The sequence below is a fragment of the Podarcis pityusensis genome, assembly GCF_964106645.2.
Source record: "Podarcis pityusensis genome assembly, chromosome: 15".
Taxonomy (NCBI): Eukaryota; Metazoa; Chordata; class Lepidosauria; order Squamata; family Lacertidae; genus Podarcis; species Podarcis pityusensis.
In genome coordinates this window covers 3,703,593-3,728,539 of record NC_138040.1, presented here as the reverse complement: position 1 = coordinate 3,728,539, position 24,947 = coordinate 3,703,593, and the positions used below count along the sequence as shown (strand labels likewise).

At 46.1% G+C, this 24,947-nt stretch overlaps 1 protein-coding gene across 1 annotated transcript in view; it reads right to left on the bottom strand.

The window, feature by feature from the left end:
- The window catches only part of VPS53 (VPS53 subunit of GARP complex), a 41,965-nt gene extending 33,155 nt beyond the window's left edge, over positions 1–8,810 (bottom strand). The window contains exons 1-3 of the mRNA XM_080982891.1: positions 8,323–8,810; positions 3,991–4,071; positions 2,436–2,485 (exon numbers count right to left, since the gene is read on the bottom strand). Coding sequence (XP_080839017.1) covers positions 2,436–2,485; positions 3,991–4,071; positions 8,323–8,406 — 215 coding nt within the window. The 5' untranslated portion in view covers positions 8,407–8,810. The remainder of the gene's footprint in view (positions 1–2,435; positions 2,486–3,990; positions 4,072–8,322) is intronic.
- Between the last annotated feature and the right edge of the window lie 16,137 nt (positions 8,811–24,947).

The window sequence follows — 24,947 nt, the reverse complement described above, 5'->3', positions numbered from 1 at the left end:
TTTACAGTTTGTTCAAGAGAACATTTTAGCGAAGGGAAAACCATGCTCTTTCAATATTCTAAAAACAAATATTCTGGCACTGTATACTAGTCCCACGGAGAGTTAAAAGAAACCCCACTCCTGTATAATTTGATTTATTGCACTTCTATCCCACCTCAAAGCGGCACACACAGTTTTCCGCCACCTTATCTCATCCAAACCCTGCGGGGTAGGTTAGGCCAAGAAATGACGAGTAGCCCAAGGTGACCCAGTGAGCTTAATGACTGAGTGGGGAGTTGAACCCTGGTCTCCCAGGAATCCCCTTCATGTATCACTGCCTTGCCGTGGCGAAGGGGGTTGAATAACTCAGAGAAGCTATGAGCTTTGCCGTGCAGGGCCACCCAAGATGGACAGGTCATAGTGGAGAGTTTTGACCAAACGTGATCCACCCGGAGCAGGAACCGGCAAGCCACTCCAGTATCCCTGCCAAGAAAACTCCATGGACAAAGACAAGACCAAAGTGCGGGAGGCAGTGGAGGACAGAAGTGCCTGGCGTGCTCTGGTCCAGGGGGTCACGAAGAGTCAGACACAACTAAACGACTAAACAACAACTCCCAGGAATGTCCTAGTCCGATACTCCAGCCACTACAACACACCGGCTCTAAGATGCAAACCTTGCTTAAGTTTTGCTCCTTTTCCCGACAGCGATCTCAGAAAGGAGGAGATTGCATTTCCCTCCAGGTGTCTGTCTGCAATCGCGACCTGCGTGAGAACTTCCCGGAGGCAGGGAGCAGGGAAGGGGGAGACTGCTAGACCCAGACAGATATGCAGACAGCAAGCAAGCAGGCAGCCAGACTGACAACAAAAGAGGTAGAGCTTCTGTTCAGCAAGCAGAAGGTCCCCAGGTCAATCACCAGTATATCTAGGTGGGCTGGGAGAGATATTCCCTGCCTGGAAACCCTGGAGAGCCACTGCTGCCCAGCAGCGTGGACCAAGCAAAGGTCTAACCTATGGTTACCTGGTGTCCCCGTTTCCCGGGGACAGTCCCCGGATTCACAAATCTCTCCCCGGACAAAATCCGTCCCCGGATGTATATTTTAAGTGTTGTAGAATTATTAGTAGGGAATGAATGTTGTATGATCGGTTCAACAGCACAAGGCACATCATATGGGGACTTCCGTCAAGGCAAAATGGCGGGGGGGGAAAAAGTGTCCCCAGATTCTTTGGAAAAAATCTGGTAACCTTAGTCTAACTCAGTCCAAGGCAGTCTTCCTATGTTCTTGAAAAGACACAGGGCAGTTACAGATCCATTGAAATTAACGAACATTTCTAAGTTAGTTGCATTGATTTCAAAAGGTCTACTCTGGGTAAAGTTTCTTGAACACCCCCCCCCCCGAGAAATAACTGTTTGCCCAGGCTTTCCCTGGCCAGCAGGAATGAGCCTGGTTATGACTGGATTCCTGTTTTTAAATTACTGATTTACTGGAACCTCGGTATTCAAATAAAATACCGGTCTGCAAATAAAAACATCCTGAAGATCCCAGGCCACAGAGAGGTTAGGCTGGCCTCACCTAGAGCCAGGGCTTTCTTGGCCGCGGCTCCAATCTGGTGGCACGCTCTGTCACAAGAGACTAGGGCCCTGCGGGACCTGACATCTTTCCGCAGGGCCTGCAAGACAGAGCTGTTCCACCAGGCCTTTGGTCAGGGCGCAGCCTGACCCTCTCCTCTGGCAATCTGCACAGAATTTGGCTTAATGGTTGCCATCAATTTGATTTTAATTAATTTTTATAATGAAAGGTTTTTAGAATGTTGGATTATTTTGATTGTTGTTAGCCGCCCTGAGCCCAGCTTCGGCTGGGGAGGGCGGGATATAAATAACATTTATTATTATTATTATTATTATTATTACTTGTTAATAATATTTATTCGACTTCTTACACACTCTTTGCTACAAGGTTCCAGGAAGGGTTCCAATATGACAGTTCCACATTCGCTGCAATTCCCGCATTTCAGGAGCTGGCCACAATTTACAGTCACAAGCTTTTATACCATTTCGCAGTTTTCCATGTCGGATTTTCACACAGAGCTTACTTGAATAAGTAAGTGGTTTAAATAAAAAATAGCTACACTTCTGAATTGAAGCAAGCTCGCCCCGTTCCGGAGGAGCCAGCACCTCTGTCATCGCAGCAATCACTCCACGAGTCAGAAGGAAGCAACCACTCCCCTTTCCTGAGGCAAGAGGCTGTGTGCCTTTTATCTTCTCCGTGTTTTTCAGATGTGCCATTTCCAATGTGTCTGCATGCACCCAGGGTGCTATTGCCACTGCTGGCATGGAGCCTCCAGCAGGCTGGCGGGGGTTAAGTTGGGACAAAGACGCTGAGCCCCTTCCCTAAAGAAACAGCAGCTTTTACCACCCCAGCCCCATTGATAATAATTTTTTTAATTGCCCTGCTTACCTTATTTTCAGCTTGATCTTGTTCACCACATCATCAATGTTTGCCAAAGACTGTCAAAGAAAGAGGAGAGAAAGGGGGGGGTCAGTTATTTAGCTGTATATGCAATGTCAACAGAATGGGGATTTGGCCCTTCATGCCGAGAAGAGCATGTTTCCTGTTGGCAAACCCTCCAACTTCAACTGAGAGATGCAGTGTGGTGTAGTGGTTAAGAGCGGTGGACTCGTAATCTGGTGAACCGGGTTCGCTTCTCTGCTCCTCCACCTGCAGCTGCTGGGTGACCTTGGGCCAGTCACACTTCTCTGAAGTCTCTCAGCCCCACTCACCTCACAGAGTGTTTGTTGTGGGGGAGGAAGGGAAAGAGAATGTTAGCCGCTTTGAGACTCCTTCGGGTAGTGATAAAGAGGGATATCAAATCCAAACTCTTCTTCTTCTTCTTCCAAGTGTCCCTATTTTCCAGGGACAGTCCCGGATTTACAGAAGCCGGGATCTGATTTGATCCCGGAATGTCCTACTTTTCCTTAAAGGTAAAGGGACCCCTGACCATTAGGTCCAGTCATGGCCGTCTCTGGGGTTGCGGCGCTCATCTCGCTTTATTGGCCGAGGGAGCCGGCGTACAGCTTCCGGGTCATGTGGCCAGCATGACTAAGCCGCTTCTGGCGAACCAAAGCAACGCACGGAAACGCCGTTTACCTTCCCGCCGGAGCGGTACCTATTTATCTACTTGCACTTTGACGTGCTTTCGAACTGCTAGGTTGGTAGGAGCAGGGACTGAGCAACGGGAGCTCACCCCATCACGGGGATTCGAACCGCCGACCTTCTGATCGGCAAGTCCTAGGCTCTGTGGTTTAACCCACAGCGCCACCCGCGTCACCTAACTTTTCCTTAGGACGTCCCTATTTTCATCAGAGAAATGTTGGAGGGTATGGACATCCTCTGAGTCAAGAAGATAAGCAACTATACAACCTTTAGAAGAAGGCAGCCTTGTATATGGAAGTTTTTAAATGTTTCATGTTTTATTATGTTTTATATATGGTGGAAGGCGCCCAGACTCACTATAAGGCAGCCTCCTAGGTTCTGATCTTGCTTAACAGAAGAAGAACGGTGGCCTCTAGTGGACATACAAGACACAGCAAAATGAGACAAGCCACAGAGCTCAAAAGCAGGCTCTCTCCCTCAGACCATCATTCGTCAACCCTGGCTTCCCAGATACTGTTGGACTACAACTCCCATCATCCCTTGCCACAGGCTAAGCTGGCTGGATATGATGGCAGCTGCAGTCTTTTAGTCTTGCCTTAACTGTATTTGCTCCTTTTGTGTTTTCAGCAGCTTTTATTTGTCTTTTGCAGAAATTCCCTCGATAAAGATATTTAGAAGGCAATGGATAAACCATCGTTGGACCCCAGAACTTGATCGCCCCTGTTAGGAGGCAAGGGAAACTCTCCAACGTTTTACTATTCTTTTGTGACTCTCTTATGAATCTACCAGCAGAAAAACAGGGTAAAAGAAGTAACTGTTTTTCACAATTGTGTTGTCATGCGCAGAAGACGCAACTCACTTGCTCGGTTGGGAAAAGTGTGTTGATGTACTCCACAGCGTTGAAGTCAGCTCGGTCCAATGGATCTTGACTTGGAAACACCTAGGGGTCAAGAAAAAGAACGGAAGTGACTATTATTAATTGTATGTGTTAGTTGTTTTTCTTACAAAAGAGCCTGTACGGCATGGAGTGTTGGAATATGACCTGGGAGACATTGGAGTTCAAATTCCTGCTTGGCCGTGGGCCTCACTGGGTGACCCTGGGCAAGTCATACTGCCTCTCAGCCTAACCTACCTCACAGCATTTTTTGTGGGGATTAAATAAGAGAGAACCTTGAGCTCCTTGGAGAAAAAGGTGGGATTATAAATGAATGAATGAAATGTGACTTGTGACTTACATTAAAACCAACAATAAAAACCTCAAACCGTAACAATTCAAAGAAAAGACGAAAAGGAACACAGCAACACACACGCTGTGCCAAAAACAGCAAATGTCCAGCAGCATGGTAAAAACAGAGAGGCTGTGCAGTGGTTTGTGGGATATAGATCACATTCCTTCCTTGGTTATGGAGAGAGGCTGGAAGACAGGGGTCAGGATCCCACCCTGGCCTGCACAGAGGCTCCTTCAGGCTCCCCTACCTCTCCCTCCATCCTTCCCAAGTTCTGCTTCACCAGCAAAATCTTCTCCAATCCAGCTCAGCCTCACCTTACTGACTCCCGCATCACGCAAACACGTTCCCACTATCTGCTTCCAATCCTAGTGTCCTCCTGTCCCCCTAATCTTGAATCACTACGCGTTTGTTTTGAATGGTATGAGTTGTTTAGTGCATCTTGCTTGTTTCCCCTTATTTATATGCTGCTGTTACCACCAGACTAAGACCCCAAGCAGGTTCTGTCTGTTTTAATGGGGAACTGTCCTTAAACGCATTCCGATTCCTGCTCTTTATCTGACCAAGTGAACGCAGCCAGGCCACACTGACCTCACTTGGCATTTAAATCCTTCACTCTGCAAACATTGCGTCAACTGTGGGGGGGGGGGAGGAGCCAACCTTTGGGGGCGCATTTGCAAACTGAATTCTCTGGATGCATGCATGTCATGCCCATGGCAAACTCTCTCCCCTCCCCTGCTCTAAACACATACAAAGTGTCTGTAACCCGAGGTACCACTGTACAGTCATACCTCAGGTTGAATGCGTTCGAGTTGTGCTCTGCGGCAACCCGGAAGTAACGGAGCGCATTACTTCCGGGTTTCACTGCTTGCCCATGCACAGATGCTCAAAATGATGTCACGCGCATGTGCAGAAGTGGTGAAAAGCGACATGCGCGTGCGCAGACGTGCCATTGCTAGTTACGTTTGCTTCTGGACGCGAACGGGGCTCCAGAACGGATCCCGTTCGTATACAGAGGTACCACTGTACACACAAGCCAGTTGCTCCCTGAGCCACAATTTAATAAATAATCACAATACTAATGTACACAATGACAAACCTAGACAGCATCTTAAAAAGCAGAGACATCACCTTGCCGTCAAAGGTCCATATAGTTAAAGCTATGGTTTTCCCAGTAGTGATGTATGGAAGTGAGAGCTGGACCATAAAGAAGGCTGATCGCTGAAGAATTGATGCTTTTCAATTCTGGTGCTGGAGGAGACTCTTGAGAGTCCCATGGACTGCAAGAAGATCAAACCTCTCCATTCTGAAGGAAATCAGCCCCATTCTGGAAGGACAGATCCTGAAGCTGAGGCTCCAAGACTTTGGCCACCTCATGAGAAGAGAAGACTCCCTGGAAAAGACCCTGATGTTGGGAATGATGGAGGGCGCAAGGAGAAGGGGACGACGGAGGACAAGATGGTTGGACAGTGTTCTTGAAGCTACCAGCATGAGTTTGACCAAACTGCGGGTGGCAGTGGAAGACCGGAGTGCCCGGTGTGCTCTGGTCCATGGGGTCACGAAGGGGCGGACACGACTAAACAACAATTCTATTGTACATCACCTTGAGAGCAATATATAAAAAGGGTGGGATATAAATGCAGCAAATAAATAAGAAACTGCTGCCCTATGGACAGGGGGTCTCCTATGCAGCAGCCTGTCATTCAACCAGCACTTGACCCCCCTCCCCAAAATATATTTTTTTCATGGTAAATCTTTATTGGTTTAAAATACAGATGTAAACGATCGTTTACAACGAAGGTAAGTATAGAAGAAAAGCAGTTTTTCTTAAACAGTCAGGGGACTTCCGGGTTGGCGCCATCGCCGAATGGCGGACTCCCTCCGAGCTCCGGAGGGAGTCTGCTCGGCAGGGGCTGGGTCCTACCGCGCCGGCGACGCGGGGACCCTCAAAAACCACTGGCACGGAGCCCGTGGACATGGGGACTCGGCTGGCACCGCTAGCGCCCTCCCGACTCGTGAAGGAGCCTTTTTAAAGGCTTCGGATCGGGTGCCGGGGAGCGGCGTGGTGCTTTGAGTCCATTGCTTCCCCTGCCGAGCGCAGCCGCATGCCATTCGACGGAGAGCGCTGACTTCTTCCATTGGAAATTCGGACTATCAACAACAACCCGTGAGTAATTGGGAAACTGGGTACAAAAGGAGAAAAAAAGAAATTTTTTTCGGATTTGGCACGAGCGGGGGGGATCTAAAAAGGAAGTCAGTCCCCCCCCCCGATTGTAAACATTCTAAAACAAGGACTGGGTAACCAAGATCGAAAGAGAAGTTTATTGCTGACAAAAATCATTAATTCCACGAAGGGAAATTACAAGAATTGTGCTGGAGGAGAAGAGTGGAGGGTGAGAGGGAAAATGCAACCCCCCCTGGGAACCGGGGCGATTTGTAGAACCTGGCGAAGAGAGACGGAGACTTTGACAGCTGTCAAAGTAGCTGTCAAAGCTGGAGAATATAAAGAGGACTTTGTTACAAGGACTTTGCTGGCTAATTCTGTTACAATTTGACACAATATGGATATAAACTGTCGGAAAATAAGGAACAACAATTTGACTTTTGGATTAGAGGATATAAAGTTACTACAATCCCCCTAGAGGGGTTTCGGGACATTACAAGTGGTCGTATGTGGAAAATCACTCTGGGATTCGCACAGGACTTATCTTCTGGGAAAGCTGCAAAACTGACATAGTATTTTGTCTACAGAGGTGTTTACATTAAAAGGAGACAATAGAATTTTCTATTGAAGAAAGGAAGGGACTGGACGTAAGTTTTTGTTCCTGAACAACAAACCTCTGTAGAGATACCAGATTTCGGAATAAGAACGTTTTAGCAGCTGAACAAGACAAGAAACCTGAGAAAGTAAGGAATAAAAAGAACAAAGGACTAACTACGACACGGAAAGAACAATGGGAGGAGCAGCAAAGATCAAGGAAATTAAAGGCATCTATTAGACTGGATTTTTGAAGTTAAACATTATTAAAATAAACAAATTAAAAGAAAACCGGCAAGGTGGAATGGGAAAAATCTGGCCATGGACTTGAGATCTCCAGGCTGACAACATATAGACTGATGGACATGTGGAATTCAAACCGGGGAAGGGAAGGGGGAGTTTTGGAATCCAAAGGCTAATGTAACCATCTTTTTGAACCTTCTTATACTTTTTATCTTTTATTTCTTTATATAACTTTTGTATATCATGGTATTTTGATTTGGCATGTTTAAAAAAAAGGGAATTCGTGGAAGGAAATTGGGGTTGATCTTGGGGAAAAATCTTTTTTCTTTTTCTGTTAATGATGAGGGATGATGATAAAATTGTATAATTTAAATTGGTTAATGGGTTAAACATATTAAGTTTTAAACTGGGAGTGAGAGCTTGTGGAACCAAATTAATGAAAGGGGAATACAGTCGGGGGGGGGAGGAGGGAGTCCTAGAAAGAAGATAACGAAAGTAAGGCTCTAAATGTATTCTATCTTTTCTTTTCTGTTATTTTTCTATATTATTGGAAATTCTAATAAATATGATTTTAAAAAAAAGAAAAATTCAATACAGAAGAAAAAACATCACGACCCCCCCCCAAAATAAGCAACACCCCCACAACGTCCCTCTCCTCAAAGACACCCAAATAGACCTCCCTCAATTTAAGGCAGCCCCCCCACTCCCTACAGCCCCTCCCCACACAGAACCCCCATATTAGCATACAAAGCTCCGCCCCTTACTCACACTTCACCCAATCGCTTTGGAGATACAGGAGCCTCCTCCCACCATGGAACCCAATATTAGCATACATAGCCCCGCCTCCTTACACTCCGCCCAATCGCTGAGGGACTACGGCAGCCCCTCCTACCACGAACCCCCATATTAGCATGCACAGCCCCGCCCCCTCTTCCTCCCCGTCTCCCACCCGGTTCTCCCTCACCTGCTCGATGGCCAGCTGCACCTCCGGCGCCAGCTGCAGGGCGGCCTCCAGCTCGTCGGCCAAGTCCAGCTCGTCCTCCTCCATCCCGGCCTGCCCCGCGACGCTCGACTAGTCACCCGCCTCCTCTCTTCCTCTCTCTTCTCGCTTGAGGGAAAGCGCGCCACTTCCGGGAACGGCGGCATTCTGGGATGCTGGAGGACCGCGTAGAGGGAGGGGGAATGGGAGCAGCCAATGGGAAAAGATGGGCGGGGCGAGATGGCTCGACAAGACCACGCCCACTCCGACCCCTCCCTCCTAGGGGCGGGGATTCCTCGGAGTTTTCCTTTTCTCAATGGGTGCTTGAGACTCCGCGAAATTCTTGGAGCGGTGAGGGAAATGTGTGCGTACTTTCTATTTAAAAAATAAATAAACGTTTTATTTAAGCTTTTTACAAGTCAAACACTATCAAGAAAAAAGTTAATGGTCGCTATACGAAATTGCAGAGTGCTTGCCTTCCTTTTCCGTTGGTGCGAGAGTACTTTCTGAGCCCCTTAATATGTTTTGATGCATATGCATATATGACAGCCACCAGCGTTTCTGAGCATGGGCAGAGTGCCTTTCAGCTCAAGCTGGGGGAAACATTTTTTTAAAGGGTTTGGTTTTTTAAAGTCCATTTTTTCCCCAAAGGTAGGGTGATTTAAGCACGTGCTTTGTAACTTTTCCCAGTAAAAATCACGCAATTGATACAATTGACTCACGCAATTGTATGTTTGCAGATCCAGGTGTACTTATGAATCATGGGCTTCCCAAGTATTCAAATATCTGTTGTTATTAATCTTATTGATGTTGCCAACAGAGTTCTTATAATTGATATTTACAATGGTGTTATCATAGCTGTTAATAATAATAATAATAAAGTACAATTAATAACAACTGATGGCATCTGGTTGGCCATCGTGAGACCAGGATTCAGGGCTAGATGGGCCAATGGCCTGATCCACGCCGTCTTCCTTGCATTCTTCTCACCTTCTTGCATCAGTTATGAACAGGGTAATTCAACGCCCGTGTAATGAGCATGGTATGTTGCATTGCATGTGGCATCACTTCATGAGATGATGACAATAACAAATGGGAACAACAACAAAATGTTGCAGCGTTCCAACTCTTAAATGGGAGCGGACCTACTAAAAGGCCAGACAGCCATGCCCTCCCCATAAAGAGGACTTACGGAGAGGGACAAAAATGGGGTTCTGAAAATGGGGCGGTGGAGCTGGGAGACTAAACCCTCTGACACATATCGCCCCCAGTTCCGCCCACCAGCTGCCTCTTAACAAACAAAAAAAGCCGCCCTCTCAATAGCCAGACATGGCAGATTAAGCTTCTGTTGCTTGCCTAAGAGAGAGGTGCTTCTGTATATATGCAATATTCTGTGGGTGTGCAGAGGTGGGGTGCTTGGAGACAGTCAGGAAAGCTAAGAAGGAGGTTTGTTTCTTCATATTAGATGAGGACAACCTGTTGGATCATGTTACAAAAAAATTAAGGTCTCAAATATAGAATAAATATTCATAAACGCACACATATCTAAATATATGAACCATGTGTCTGAAATAGTACAGGAGAGCAATCCTGAAGCCATTTTGACTCTCCCAATGACCTCAAATATTCCTCTGCAGTAAGGAAGAAAACCTTCCCATTGTCTTTTTGCTTGCAAATCCTGTCTAAAGGGCGAATTTGTGTCTGAATAGGGTGAGCCTGTGACCTGGACTCAGGAACTAAAGTATTAACCATCACAAAAGAATGGCCAGACTACCCAGGAAATGCAATCAGTGACCATTATCAGGTGTCCTGGCGGGCAGGATTTCTGCCTCCTCTTGTGATGTATGTATGATGTTTTGAGGGGTGGTGGTCTTGGGCTACAGGGTGGGCAATTTCAAAAGTCTATATAAGGGATATAAGAGAGTGCAAAATATGGTCTGAAGCTCAACATCAAAAAAACGAAGATCATGGCCACTGGGCCCATCACCTCCTGGCAAATAGAAGGGGAAGAAACGGAGGCAGTGAGAGATTTTACTTTCTTGGGCTCCATGATCACTGCAGATGGTGACAGCAGCCATGAAATTAAAAGACACCTGCTTCTTGGGAGAAGAGCAATGACAAACTTAGACAACATCTTAAAAAGCAGAGACATCACCTTGCCAACAAAGGTCCGTATAGTTAAAGCTATGGTTTTCCCAGTAGTACTGTATAGAAGTGAGAGCTGGACCATAAAGAAGGCTGATCGCTGAAGAATTGATGCTTTTGAATTATGGTGCTGGACTCCTTGAGAGTCCCATGGACTGCAAGAAGATCAAACCTCTCCATTCTGAAGGAAATCAGCCCTGAGTGCTCACTGGAAGGACAGATCGTGAAGCTGAGGCTCCAATACTTTGGCCACCTCATGAGAAGAGAAGACTCCCTGGAAAAGACCCTGATGCTGGGAAAGATGGAGGGCACAAGGAGAAGGGGACGGCAGAGGACAAGATGGTTGGACAGTGTTCTCGAAGCTACCAGCATGAGTTTGACCAAACTGCGGGTGGCAGTGGAAGACCGGAGTGCCTGGCGTGCTCTGGTCCATGGGGTCACGAAGGGGCAGACACGACTAAACAACAATTCTATTGTACATCACCTTGAGAGCAATATATAAAAAGGGTGGGATATAAATGCAGCAAATAAATAAGAAACTGCTGCCCTATGGACAGGGGGTCTCCTATCCAGCAGCCTGTCATTCAACCAGCACTTGACCCCCCTCCCCCAAATATTTTTTTCATGGTAAATCTTTATTGGTTTAAAATACAGATGTAAACGATCGTTTACAACGAAGGTAAGTATAGAAGAAAAGCAGTTTTTCTTAAACAGTCAGGACAATGACCCATCTAGTCTAGAACCCTGTTCTCACAGCGGCCGACCAAATGCCTGTGAGGAAACCCGCAAACAGGACCCGAACATGCGATCACTCTCCCTCGCTGCGGTTCCCAGCCGTTGTGTCACACCCTCTGGCGCAAGTCCTGTGGGATGCAGCAGAGGGTGCCACTTAAAATGATGGGCCTCAGGGTTGCCAACTTTTATGGCCTCCACCCGCTCTTCTGCCTTTAGCAGCAACATAACTGTTAACCCCCTCAGTGGCTGAGCCAGTGGCTTAGCAGCACAAGAGTCAGCAGAGACAAGATGTATCGCTTGACCAAGGCCACCTATAGCCAAACAGGAATCTGAGGTCCCCTGCCAATGGCTACTAGCCACAGTCAAGAATTTACCTTGCCCAGGTGAAATTAGCCCTGTGCTGGTTTGATTTATTACTGCAATATGCCTGGGCATTATGTCAGACCTCCTGATATAGGTACGTTATACTCCTCTGAATCTGGCTGGATTTTTACTTCCCCCTGGCAACTCTGCTTCTTTTGTATGTATTAATGGGTAATTAGAATTTAGCTAAAACAAAAAAATTCCTTCCAGTAGCACCTTAAAGACCAACTAAGTTAGTTCTTGGTATGAGCTTTCATGTGCAAGCACACTTCTTCAGATACACATTTTTTTGTTTTGACTATGGCAGACCAACACGGCTACCTATCTGTAACTAGAATTTAGCTATTAGCTTCTGTAGGTTTTATATTCTTGGCTAAATGTTTGTGTATTTGGGAAGCTTGCCACATTTTGAATAAACCTTTATATCCTTTTTATATCCTTGTCACTTCAAAGCTGCTCCATGGTAGATGCAGTTGCTTGTCCTTCTACAATAAATTGGAGGTTTATTGGATGGATTTCCCCCCCTAAATTGATTTTTGAATTCTGAATTTATTGTTATTCACGTTTTATACTGTATTTTATGCTGTTTTTTGTTGCATCAACTAAGTGTTTTAAATTTGTTGTTAGCCGCCCTGAGCCCAGTTTTCTGAACCGGGAAGGGCGGGGTATAAATAAATTTATTATTATTATTATTATTATTATTATTATTATTATTACTATTACTATAAATTGCTATTTTCTTATCTCACAGGCTGAAGATGGCATTTATGCCCTATCCTTCACAGCCACTGTTATAAATATTTAGGGTACACACACATAGCAAACACACACTCCACAGGAAACCAACCCTTCAACCCTTCAAAATTTAGGAAATATTCCCTGAGAAATTTACACATTATTTTTAGCACACAGAACAATCCCAAAAAGCCATCCTGGCTCTCCTAATCACTCTAAACCTTTCCTTTGCAGAAGAGAAACCTTTCTCAATAGTTCTTACACTTTCTAATCCTTCAAATTCTGTTTAAAGGGCATATTTGGGTATGAATAGGGTGGGACGGTGACCTGGATTCAAGAACTAAGGTATTTCTAGGGTTGCCATATTTTGAAGAGTAAAAAAGAGGACACATTTGCTGACTTCTACTTTTAACTATGGATCGCTATGATGACTCTTGTTTTAAAAAGGTAAAGGGACCCCTGACCATTAGGTCCAGTCGTGGCCGACTCTGGGGCTGCGGCGCTCATCTTGCTTTACTGGCCAAGGGAGCCGGCGTACAGCTTCCAGGTCATGTGGCCAGCACGACTAAGCCGCTTCTGGCGAACCAGAGCAGCGCACGGAACACCGTTTACCTTCCCGCCAGAGCGGTACCTATTTATCTACTTGCACTTTGACATGCTTTCGAACTGCTAGGTGGGCAGGAGCAGGGACCAAGCAACGGGAGCTCACCCCGTTGCGGGGATTTGAACCGCTGACCTTCTGATCGGCAAGTCCTAGGCTCTGTGGTTTAACCCACAGCGCCACCTGCGTCCCGACTCTTGTTTTACATACCCGTGAAAAAGGGGACATGTCCTGGAAAAGGAGGACAAATGGCTACCCCAGAATTACCATCTCAAAAGAATTGCCAGACTGCCCAGGTAATGCAATCAGTAAAACACTTATCTTGGCAGGCAGGAGAGAAGCCAGCCTCTCAAATGTCTGCGGTAGACATTTCTGTGATGCATGTATGACGCTTCATAGGGTGGTCTTTGGCTAAGGGGATGGACAGTGCCGAAAGTCTTTACTTCCAACACATCTTTGTTCTGGGTCTCTCACCTCCTTGCAAGGAGGTGGAGGGACTCTGTTGCAACAGAAAAATAAAGATCTGCCTTGCTTTCGCTGGATTTTACCTCCATCCATTCTTCTCTGGCCAGTCATGGACTTTGGGGACTCAGTCCCTTGGGGAACTGGGCAGCAAAAGCCAACCTTTAATTATTCTGCAACAGCCATGATGGCTGCGTTCTGCCTGCTCCACTTTCAGATGCAATAAGCCTCTGAATCACAAGCAGGGAGAGTTGCTGCGGCCCCCAGGTCCTGCTTGGGGGCATCTGGGGGGCCACCGTGAGAACAGGACCCTGGAATATATGGGCTCCGTTTGACCCTGTGGCTGTAGCCAAGCTCTTCCAATTTCCTTACGCCACAGCTATGATTGCTCTTACTGCTACTGGTATTTGTCTGTACGTGTTGTTTTTTTCAAAAACCAAACACCTCACATTGCTCCAGGGAGACGTCTCTTTATAGAAAATTTCCAAATACATCCAGCTGCTTCGTGCAAGCCCTCACATGCCGCACAATAACCTTTGGCGAAGTTACAGCTCCGGTAGCTACAGAAGCACCTTGCTCCACCTTGAACCAGACAGAGGGCCTTCTCGGTAGTGGCGCCCGCCCTGTGGAACGCCCTCCCTTCAGATGTGAAGGAAATAAGCAGTTATCTTCTCTTTAAAAGACATCTGAAGGCAGCCCTGTTTAAGGAAGTTTTTAATATTTAATGCTGTATTGTTTTTAACACTTGATTGGAAGCCGCCCAGAGTGGCTGGGGAAACTCAGCCAGGTGTGCGGGGTATAAATAATAAAATTATTATTATTATTATTATTATTATTATTATTATTATTATTATTATTACAAACCTTTTCTCCGCTTCAGAATCTGGAACTGGCCTCCCTCTGCCGGCAAGGGTTGCCAGCGTCTTAACCAAACACTGCTCTTCTGCCTTTGTGAGTACTTTGATCTCAGTGGCGTTGCGGCAAATTCTGAAGTATAGGGACTCGCCGTGGCAGCTTATTATAATTTAATACTAATACTAATAATTTATTATTTATACCCCACCCATCTGGCTGGGTTTCCCCAGCCACTCTGGGGGGCTTCCAACAAAAGATTAAAAACACAATAAAACATCAAACATTAAAAGCTTCCCTAAAGAGGGCTGCCTTCAGGTGTCTTCTAAAAGTCAGATAGTTGTTTATCTCCTTGACATCTGATGGGACGACGTTCTACAGGGCAGGCGCCACCACTGAGAAGGCCCTCTGCCTGGTTCCCTGTAACCTCTCTTCTCACAGGGAGGGAACCGCCAGAAAGCCCTCGGCGCTGGACCTCAGTGTCCGGGCTGGACGATGGGGGTGGAGATGCTCCTTCAGGTATACTGGGCTGAGGCCGTTTAGGGCTTTAAAGGCCAGCGCCAACACTTTGAATTGTACTCGGAAATGTACTGAGAGTCAATGTAGGTCTTTCAAGACCAGTGTTCTATGGTCTTGGCGGCCCTTCTGCATTATTATTTTTATTTATGTATATTCAACTTATATCCCGCCCTTCCTCCTCAAGGAGCCCAGGGCAGGAAACGTGTTGGTGATTAAAACTTAAGAACAAAGCCAATTGTTTGCTCTCACAGCTAATAATTGCAGGTTGACAGGAACAATGTCTTTCAGTTAGGAAATGCCCCGGTGAGCAAACAGGAATGTTTTTAGATTCATCCTAGAAGTGAAGAGAAGGAAAGAAACCTCAAATATATAGCCTCTCGCACATACCCCAAGGATGCTCTAAAAAATTCAGGCAGCTGTATTTATCGGTTATCATTCACACACACTCCCCGAAACAGCAGTAAGACCTGACAATACCCAGCTCTTATTAGGATCAGCACGACTGCAATCTCCTGGGAGTCAATCGTGTTTACTTACTCAACTTGTAAAACACATTTGAGCTTTGACAGAAGAGCTTCAGTCTGACAAAATGCAACCTTTAGCTTTTAATGAGAAATGCAAAGGGTCTTGCAAAGAAGCGTCACCATCTGAGCAGCTGGCGTGAAGTAGGAACCGCATTAAAGAAAAGAAAAAGTAGTACCTAGCCTCTGCTTGTTTCTTTTCCCCCCACTCTGTGAGCCTATGCTAATCTGCCACAAATGAACTTGGAAGTGTCATTATCTCTGCATTCAGTTGCCAAGGCAAGGGGGTCCGTCAATTAGCCTGGCATGCCAGCCCATATTACTTTCTGGGCCCACAATCCCCCTCCACAACAACACAACTTCATCTCCTGAAATTAGCATGTTCCTCTCCATTCAGGGATATGCTTCACAGAGCGGAAGCACGCTGTCTGTGGTCTCTCTTGGCTCCTAAGCTATCTCCCCAAGCAGATCTGTAACCTGGGGGAGTAATCACTCATAGAGACCCAGAACCAGCAAATTTACTCCTTTAGTAAATCCCAGAGTACGAGTTTTAAGTCAGGAATCAGGAGAGATAAAGGTAGATAATGGCTAAACGCATCGAGGCCTCTATCAATAGTTTATTAAGATGTGTCATGATATACAGCAGCAACAATAAATAATGATGTAAAGCAACCGTTTCCAACACAGTGCCCTACAGATGTTGATGGACTACAATTCCCATCATCCCTAACTATTGGCCACAATGGCTGATGGGATTTGTAGTTGAAACCATCTGGAGGGCACCAGATGGAGAAGGCTGATCTGAATCAAGGAGCACAACAATCACTAAAAATTATAAGTCTCTTTGGCTGGTACGAAACTGTCTGACGGAAAGTCACTCCAGGTCAATGTAGTTTGGGGAATCTGACCCTCCAGTCAACTGGAAATTATTCAAAACAAAATCCTCAAAATATTACTTGGTTTGCCCACCGGCAGCTAGTATTAAAGCGGAGACTGGAATTCTGCCCGTACAGTCTTCCATTTTAATGGTTTTGTTTATGTATTGTTTTAAACTTCTTAATATGGAAGCTACAGCTGCACAGAGAGACTACTTGGGTAGCAAATTGTGAAGAGCAAATGTTTGCTTTTGATATACTTCTGCAGGTTCTTAAAAACAGGCCCTCACTCAGACTCATTCATATATATATATATATATATATATATATATATATATGTATGTATATGTATATATGTGTGGGTGGGTGGGTGATTTCTATGCTCAGTGAGATCTACAAGCATTCCATAAACCGTTCTTGTCACAGTTGCATTTTCTTAAATTATCACATGGATTTGAGATTTACCTACATGATTTACCAGTTAGTTCGTTTAGAAAGCATTTCTGGCTTTGCGGCTTCAGATGACGCCGTCAGAATATTTAGAGGCACGTGGCAGAAAAAATTCCAGTAGAACAGCGCCAATGTTTAGTGCCCAAGCAGCAGAAGATCTTTATCATCATTTATACACTGCTTCTTGTATTCTGAACCAAGGGCAAAAAATTTTTTCTGACATGGTTAAGATACCTGATGGTGATGATCAAACAGAAATCACATATTTGTTGTCTGATTCTGACAAATTTGTGATAGACAGAAGGCCCTCTACCTGGTTCCCTGTAACCTCACTTCTCGCAATGAGGGAGCTGCCAGAAGGTCCTCGGTGCTGGACCTCAGCTCTGCTTTCCTTTGGACCACATCAGTGAGGCTGGGGGGGGGGTGGTCTTGTCGTCTGGGCAGCCCAGCACCCCCAGACCCACTGCCCAGACTTGCACACCAGGGAGGTCACTTTACTGCTGCTAGCACGGCAATCTGGCTTCACCCCCGAAGGCAGACTCCATTGTCTCTCGAGACAGACGGATGCCAATGACAACTAGAGTATAGGATTATTATTTCCTGTGGTTGCTATGACCATAATGGTCAAGACGACAACAGCAACCTTGCGCCTCCAGATGGTGTTGGACTACATTTCCCATCATCCCTGTTATAAGAAAAACTGCTCCCTTTTGCTTATGGGGTATTCCAGAGCCCATATAGAGTCCTTAAGTGGGTTCCCTATTGGTAGGAGAAATAATAGAGGCCAACCAGAGAATATTGAGATGCAAAGCGGCTAGGAAGCCTGATATTTATTAAAGGAACTTTTGCAACAGGGTCCTCACTCACCACACGCAGGAGGGAGGAGAACCCAGTACATTGGTGCACAAGCCCCTATATAGATTTTTGAAATTGCCCACCCTGTAGCCCAAGATCACCACCCTTCAAAACATCATACATTCATCACAGAAGGAGGCAGTCTACAGCAGAAATCCTGTCTGCCAGGACACCTGATAATGGTCACTGATTGCATTACCTGGGTAGTCTGGCCATTCTTTTGTGATGGTTAATACTTTAGTTCCTGAGTCCAGGTCACAGGCTCACCCTATTCAGACACAAATTCGCCCTTAAGACAGGATTTGCAAGCAAAAAGACAATGGGAAGGCTTTCTCCCTTACTGCAGAGGAATATTTGAGGTCATTGGGAGAGTCAAAATGGCTTCAGGATTGCTCTCTCTTACTATTTCAGACACATGGTTCATATATTTAGATATGTGTGCGTTTATGAATATTTATTCTATATTTGAGACCTTAAAATTCTTATAACACTAACCATTGGCTAAGCTGGCCAAATATGATGGACGGTGATAGATGTAGTCCAGGAGAAGAAGAAGAGGAGGAGGAGTTTGGATTTGATATCCCGCCTTTCACTCCCTTTAAGAAGTCTCAAAGCGGCTAACATTCTCCTTTCCCTTCCTCCCCCACAACAAACCCTCTGTGAGGTGAGTGGGGCTGAGAGACTTCAAAGAAGTGTGACTGGCCCAAGGTCACCCAGCAGCTGCATGTGGAGGAGCGGAGACGCGAACCCGGTTCACCAGATTACGAGACTACCGCTCTTAACCACTACACCAGGAAGTTTCTTGATCTTGTTTTTATCTTGTATTTTGTGTCTGTATACTTTATCTGGCACGCGGGTGGCGCTGTGGGTTAAACCACAGAGCCTAGGACTTGCCGATCAGAAGGTCGGCGGTTCGAATCCCCGTGACGGGGTGAGCTCCCGTTGCTCGGTCCCTGCTCCTGCCAACCTAGCAGTTTGAAAGCACGTCAAAGTGCAAGTAGATAAATAGGTACCGCTGCGGCAGGAAGGTGAACGGCGTTTCCGTGCGCTGCTCTGGTTTGCCAGAAGCGGCTTAGTCATGCTGGCCACGTGACCCGGAAGCTATACGCCGGCTCCCTCAGCCAATAAAGTGAGATGAGTGCCGCAACCCCAGAGTCGGTCACGACTGGACCTAATGGTCAGGGGTCCCTTTACCTTTACCTTTCCTTTATCTTAAGCTGTGAACGATCCTGAGATCTACAAATGAAAGGTGGAATACAAATTTAGTTGATGGTGACGGTGATGATAAATTTAGGTGACGGTGATGATAAATCTTGGAACCCAAGGTGGAGGAACACTGTGATAGATTGCCATGTCAGTTCAGCTGCTCTCTTGAAGCAACTGAGTAAATCATTAAAATTGGCCACTTAATTCATGCACATCTGGCTCTGCCTGCAGATGTTGAGGACTGAACCTGGGATGTCCCTGTCCTGAAGCAATAATTAAAAAAGAGAGTGAAATATTTAAGTCACACCCATCACATCTCACCACTCGAGGTTCCAGTCCCGATTGGATAAATTAATATACTTGGAATGTAGTTTCCTCCTTGTTGGTGTTCCCATGGTGTTCCTGACTCAAAGATGGCTTTGTTGCTGGGTGTGTACTAATTCAGGGCAATTAGGACCTGCCTTCTTATTGACATGTTTGGTTTCCATTTAAGGAGGGAAGAAGGCAGTTTGCAGCTATGGTATTTTAAGTGGGGAGGAAGGGTGGAGATAGGAAATGAAAATAAACTAATTAGAAAGACATGTCTGGCTTTATCACATCTGCTCAAGAACTATATGGGATGAAAAGGAGGGCTGAAATTGTCCTATCTGGGCACTAGATTAAAACCTCCACCACTGTTTCCAGAATATTATCAGTGGGTGGAAGTTAAGAGTGCACTAACATTAGCCGGAAAATTGGAAGTGAGTGGGAATCACTCACGACCCTAACCAAGTTTTTGTGCCACGGAGATTTCTGCTGTAATCAGGTTTGAATAATTGCAACTAATTACAGTGGTACCTCGGGTTACATACGCTTCAGGTTACAGACTCTGCTAACCCAGAAATAGTGCTTCAGGTTAAGAACTTTGCTGCAGGATGAGAACAGAAATCGGGCTCCGGCGGCGCGGCAGCAGCAGGAGGCCCCATTAGCTAAAGTGGTGCTTCAGGTTAAGAACAGTTTCAGGTTAAGAACAGACCTCCGGAACGAATGAAGTACTTAACCTGACGTACCACTGTATTCCTGCAAAGGTTTCTTTTAGGGGGTGGGTGGGAGACTGGTATCTGGCTTATCATATATTTAGACCAGGGATATGGAAGCTGTGGCCTTCCAACTCCCATCAGCCCCAGCCAATGGTCAGGGGTGATGGGAAATGTAGCCCAACTGCAGATTCTCTCCCCCCCAAAAAAAAAACCTCAGCAAAAAATGCACATTTTTTAGTGATCAATGTTTCTTAAAAAGCCACTGCAGAGAACAAATTCCATCAAGCTGTGCTGGCTGAGCCTGATGGGAGATGTAGTGCAAAACATCCTGAGGGCACCCAGTTGGGAATGGCTGGCATCTATGTGCCACTTAAGCCCTTTTTATATTCCTTATTCTGTTTGATTTCGGCCCCCCAGCCTGTGGACGCATTCAAAGAACCCGTTTGAAAAAAGCTCAAGTTGCTAGACCTCAACATGCAGGAGTCCTCTCTTGTCCCTTGAGACCAAAGAGACAGTCACTTGTGAAATGAACTGGAGTGTTTTGTGTAGCTGATAAGGACGCCTAGTGAAAGCTAGTAGAAGAATTGCCATAGCTCCACTCCGACACGGGAAGACAGCCTTAAGCTGGGTAAGACTATTGGTCCATGTAGCTCAATACCATTGACACTGACTGGCAGAAGTTCGCTGGGTTATCAGATGGGATATTCCCACCCCACCCCCCACAACAGCCTTGGTGGAGGCCTGCGCTCATAGGCTTTGTAGTCCAAAATATCTGGAAGGCGTTAGGTTGCGTAAGGCCTAGGTAAAGGTAAAGGGACCCCTGACCATTAGGTCCAGTCGTGGCTGACTCTGGGGTTGCGGCGCTCATTTCACTTTATTGGCCGAGGGAGCCAGCATACAGCTTCCGGGTCATGTGGCCAGCAGGACTAAGCCGCTTCTGGCGAACCAGAGCAGCGCACAGAAACGCTGTTTACCTTCCCGCTGGAGCGGTACCTATTTATCTACTTACACTTGATGTGCTTTCGAACTGCTAGGTTGGCAGGAGCTGGGACTGAGCAACGGGAGCTCAGTCCGTCGCGGGGATTCGAACTGCCGACCTTCTGATCAGCAAGTCCTAGGCTCTGTGGTTTAACCCACAGCTCCACCCGCGTCCCTTGCGTAAGGCCTGCTCTAGGGCAAAATCTGATTACGTTTCCCCCAAAGATTACATTTAATGGGTGCATTGTTGCAGCGTGGCGCTTTGCAAACAAGGAGACAGCAAGTCTCTGCCCCAAGGGGCATACAATTTAGAAACTGGAAGACAACAGAGCAGTGGGCAGGGAAAGGGAAAATAAGAGATAAGCAGAGGACGCGTAGGTGATTCTGCCTGAACACACAAACTTCCCACCAACTGCCAAGGTGGATTTTGAGCTGCCACCTGCAGGCTGGCAACAGGCTTTTGACAAAGCTTGATTCATGTGTGGACAGCTGTTTTATTTAACAGGAGGGCAGAACCTAGTGCTTACATTCAGCGGGGGTGACGTGATCATGAGGTTGGTCAGGTTTCCTCACCCGGGACGCATTGTTACCTTGCCAGGATGGTATGTGTAGCTTGGCAAATCACTGTTTCTCAACCCCTCTGATTGGGTGGGTGGCAATAGGTATCATAACTAGGAGCACTTAAGACCTACCTATTTCACTATACAGTGGTACCTCCGGTTACAGACGCTTCAGGTTACAGACTCCGCTAACCCAGAAATAGTACCTCGGGTTAAAAACTTTGCTTCAGGATGAGAACAGAAATCATGCGGCGGCAGCGGGAGGCCCCATTAGCTAAAGTGGTGCTTCAGGTTAAGAACAGTTTCAGGTTAAGAACGGACCTCCAGAATGAATTAAGTTCTTAACCCGAGGTACCACTGTAAAATGTATTTGTGTGGGACACTCTCTCAGTGATTCCTTGACTTGTCTCATACTCTAAAGCAGACTTTCAGTACAGTGCTGCCTCGGGTTACAGACGCTGCAGGTTACAGACTCCGCTAACCCAGAAATAGTGCTTCAGGTTAAGAACTTTGCTTCAGGATGAGAACAGAAATTGTGCGGTGGCAGCGGGAGGCCCCATTAGCTAAAGTGGTGCTTCAGGTTAAGAACAGTTTCAAGTTAAGAACGGACTTAAGTACTTAACCCGAGGTACCACTGTATTTTGATTCTGGACAATACTTCAGGGGGGTTGCGGGATGTTGGCAAGGCAGCGAGGCCCAGAGATCCAGCATTACTCACAGCACTGGAACAACTTTTTCTCTCCATGGGTGTGGATCCAGGGCAGGAATCAGCTGAGTTGGCAAAGGATGGCAGAGGTGGATGCCAGTTCTGCCCATAGTCACTCTCTCTCACTCCACCTGGCATAGTCGAAATGCAATTTGTAAGCTCATTGGGGCAGGGACCTATGAGGTGACAGCTACAGCCCAATCAAATTCATTTCAACTGATTACGCTTGCCTATGTGTGGAAACAATATTCCCGGAGGCAGAATTATGGGTGGTGCTCAGCTAAGCTTTGCTCAAGAGTAAGCACATAGAAAGGAATGACCCCTCAACAAAGTCAGACTCATTGAAGTCAATGGGTCTAATTTTGCCATTGTCATTATTTGAAGTGGGTCTGTTTTTGATTAAGAAAACATAGTTGACTGCCAACCTATATTTTCTTCGGCTGTTCACACACCGCACATTTAAAGCACATTTCACCGCCACCACCAAAGTGTACTGGGAACTATTTTTTGTGTTGGGATTTGTAGCTCTGTAAGGGGTAAAATACAGTATTATTGGAGGGGTGTGTGTGCAGCTTTAAATATTTGGAGTGTGTACAATGTATCTGCCTTGGATTAAAATTTGCATTTAATCTATGGAACTGTCTTCATATATGGACTTGTTTTTAACTGTCTCTATACAGAGAATTTGATATACATTTTTTAAAAAAATATGAACGATTTGCGTTTAATTGGCGGTTTTCTGCATATGAAACTGCAGTTTAATAGCAACTGTGAGATTGCTGTGAGATATGCTCGTGAGAAGCAATTAACACAGTCAGGTACATAAAGGAATGATTTTACAAAAAGAATAGAACAGGTAGGTGTTTTGAAGTCTAAGTGATGCCAGTTTTCTCTTGCCCGTGCCAGGCCTCGCTGGCATCAGCACAGTGCATCAAAACACAGTGGTGTCGTCCAGAGATGGGGAACAGCCAGTCCCGTCTTGCCACTTCTAGATTCCAAAGCAGGAATTTCTCAGCAGAGGGAACACAAGGCTCTTGTGATTGGCACACCCACAACGGTTGTCCAGCCGTGTTTACACTACACAGGAGCTCATGGTGGCGTTTTATAAAAACTGCTTGCCTCGTAAAAAGCCGGCCTTTTGCAAGAGTTCGATCCCTCAAATAACGCTTTGAAAGAGGTGAGCAGAGAAGAGGTTTGAAAATGGGTTGCCATATTGACTAAGAAGGGACGTGGGTGGTGCTGTGGGTTAAACCACAGAGCCTAGGACTTGCCGATCAAAAGGTCGGTGGTTCGAATCCCCGTGACGGGGTGAGCTCCCGTTGCTCTGTCCCAGCTCCTGCCCACCTAGCAGTTCGAAAGCACGTCAACGTGCAAGTAGATAAATAGGTACTGCTTTGGTGGGAAGGTAAATGGAGTTTCTGTGTGCTGCTCTGGTTCGCCAGAAGCGGCTTAGTCATGCTGGCTACATGACCTGGAAGCTGTACGCCGGCTCCCTTGGCCACTAAAGCGAGACGAGCGCCGCAACCCCAGAGTCAGCCACAACTGGTCCTAATGGTCAGGGGTCCCTTTACTTTTATTGACTAAGAACAGGGGTCAGCAAACTTTTTCAGCAGGGGGCCGGTCCACTGTCCCTCAGACCTTGTGGGGGGCCGGACTGTACTTTGGAAATATATATATGAATGAATTCCTATGCCCTGTTGTAAACAAAAAATTGCCCTTTCCCCTTATGGGGTATCCAAGAGCCCATATAGAGTCCTTGTATAGGTTCCCTATTGGTAGGAGAGAATAACAGAGGCCAACCAGAGAATACTGAGAAGCAAAGCAGCTAGTAAGCCAGATCTTTATTGATCTGTTGCAACAGGGTGCTCCCCTCACCCGCAGGAGAGAGGAGGAACCCAGAACAATGGCGTGCAAGGCCTTATAAAGACTTTTGAAATTGCTACCCTGTAGATCAAGACCACCCCCAGAAACATCATACATACATCACAGAAGGGGTGTAACTTAAGACCACCCCTCAGATACATCACACCTACATCACAGAAAAGGCGGTCTAAACAGAAATTTGAATGCTGTTTTTCTCCTGTCGTTGTTTATCTCCTGTCTGGCAGGTTACTTGATTGGATTGCCTGGGGAGCCTGGCCAGTCTTTTGTAGTGATAAATACTTAGTTCCTGGGCCAGGTCACAGGCTCACACCCCATTCATATCTTAAATGTGCCCTTAAGACAAGATTTGTGAAGGAAGACAGTGGGAGGTTTCCCACTTTGACCTTGCAGAGAAAACATTTGCTTAGTTTAGGAATCAAAATGATTCCAGGTCGGTCTTCCTGTGCTGATCTATGTATGTGCTCGGTTGGTACGCTTATGAACATTACCATATATCTAAGACCATAAAATTCCTATCACAGCCCCACAAATAACTCAGAGATGCATTTTAAATAAAAGCACACGTTCTACTCATGTAAAAACAAGCTGATTCCCGGACCATCCATGGGCTGGATTTAGAAGGTGATTGGGCCAGATCTGGCCCCTGGGCCTTAGTTTGCCTACCCATAATTAAGAAGCCCATGTTCATGGTTCTCAGCCTTTGTCACTAGTGGTGTTTGATTGGCAGAGGTTTAAATTTTGACGCTAAGATGACAGAAAAACCCTGGAAAGCCTACTGAAATCTTGCACAAAGCCAGGAAAGATGGGGAAAGTGCGATCTTATTTGTCCGATCTCTCCCCCTTGCTCCATCCTGCCGTGGTTTCTGGTGAAACGGCTGCCATGGACCAGCAAAACACAAAAAAATAAGACAGTATATATGCAGGTCTGGCTGTTTGGATATCTGAACCTGCAGTGTGTTTGGGTACTGATTTGGATAAGTGAATTTTTGTATAGCGATAGCAAGACCTGTGCCTATCGTTCAGTCGCTCAGAATATAGAGTTTTATATTCCAGCATTCCCTTTTCTAGGCTACACTCTATGATCTCTGGCACAGCAGGCAGCCTTTCCACTCCCCATTCCCTTCTAATCCACATTTTGCAAGAT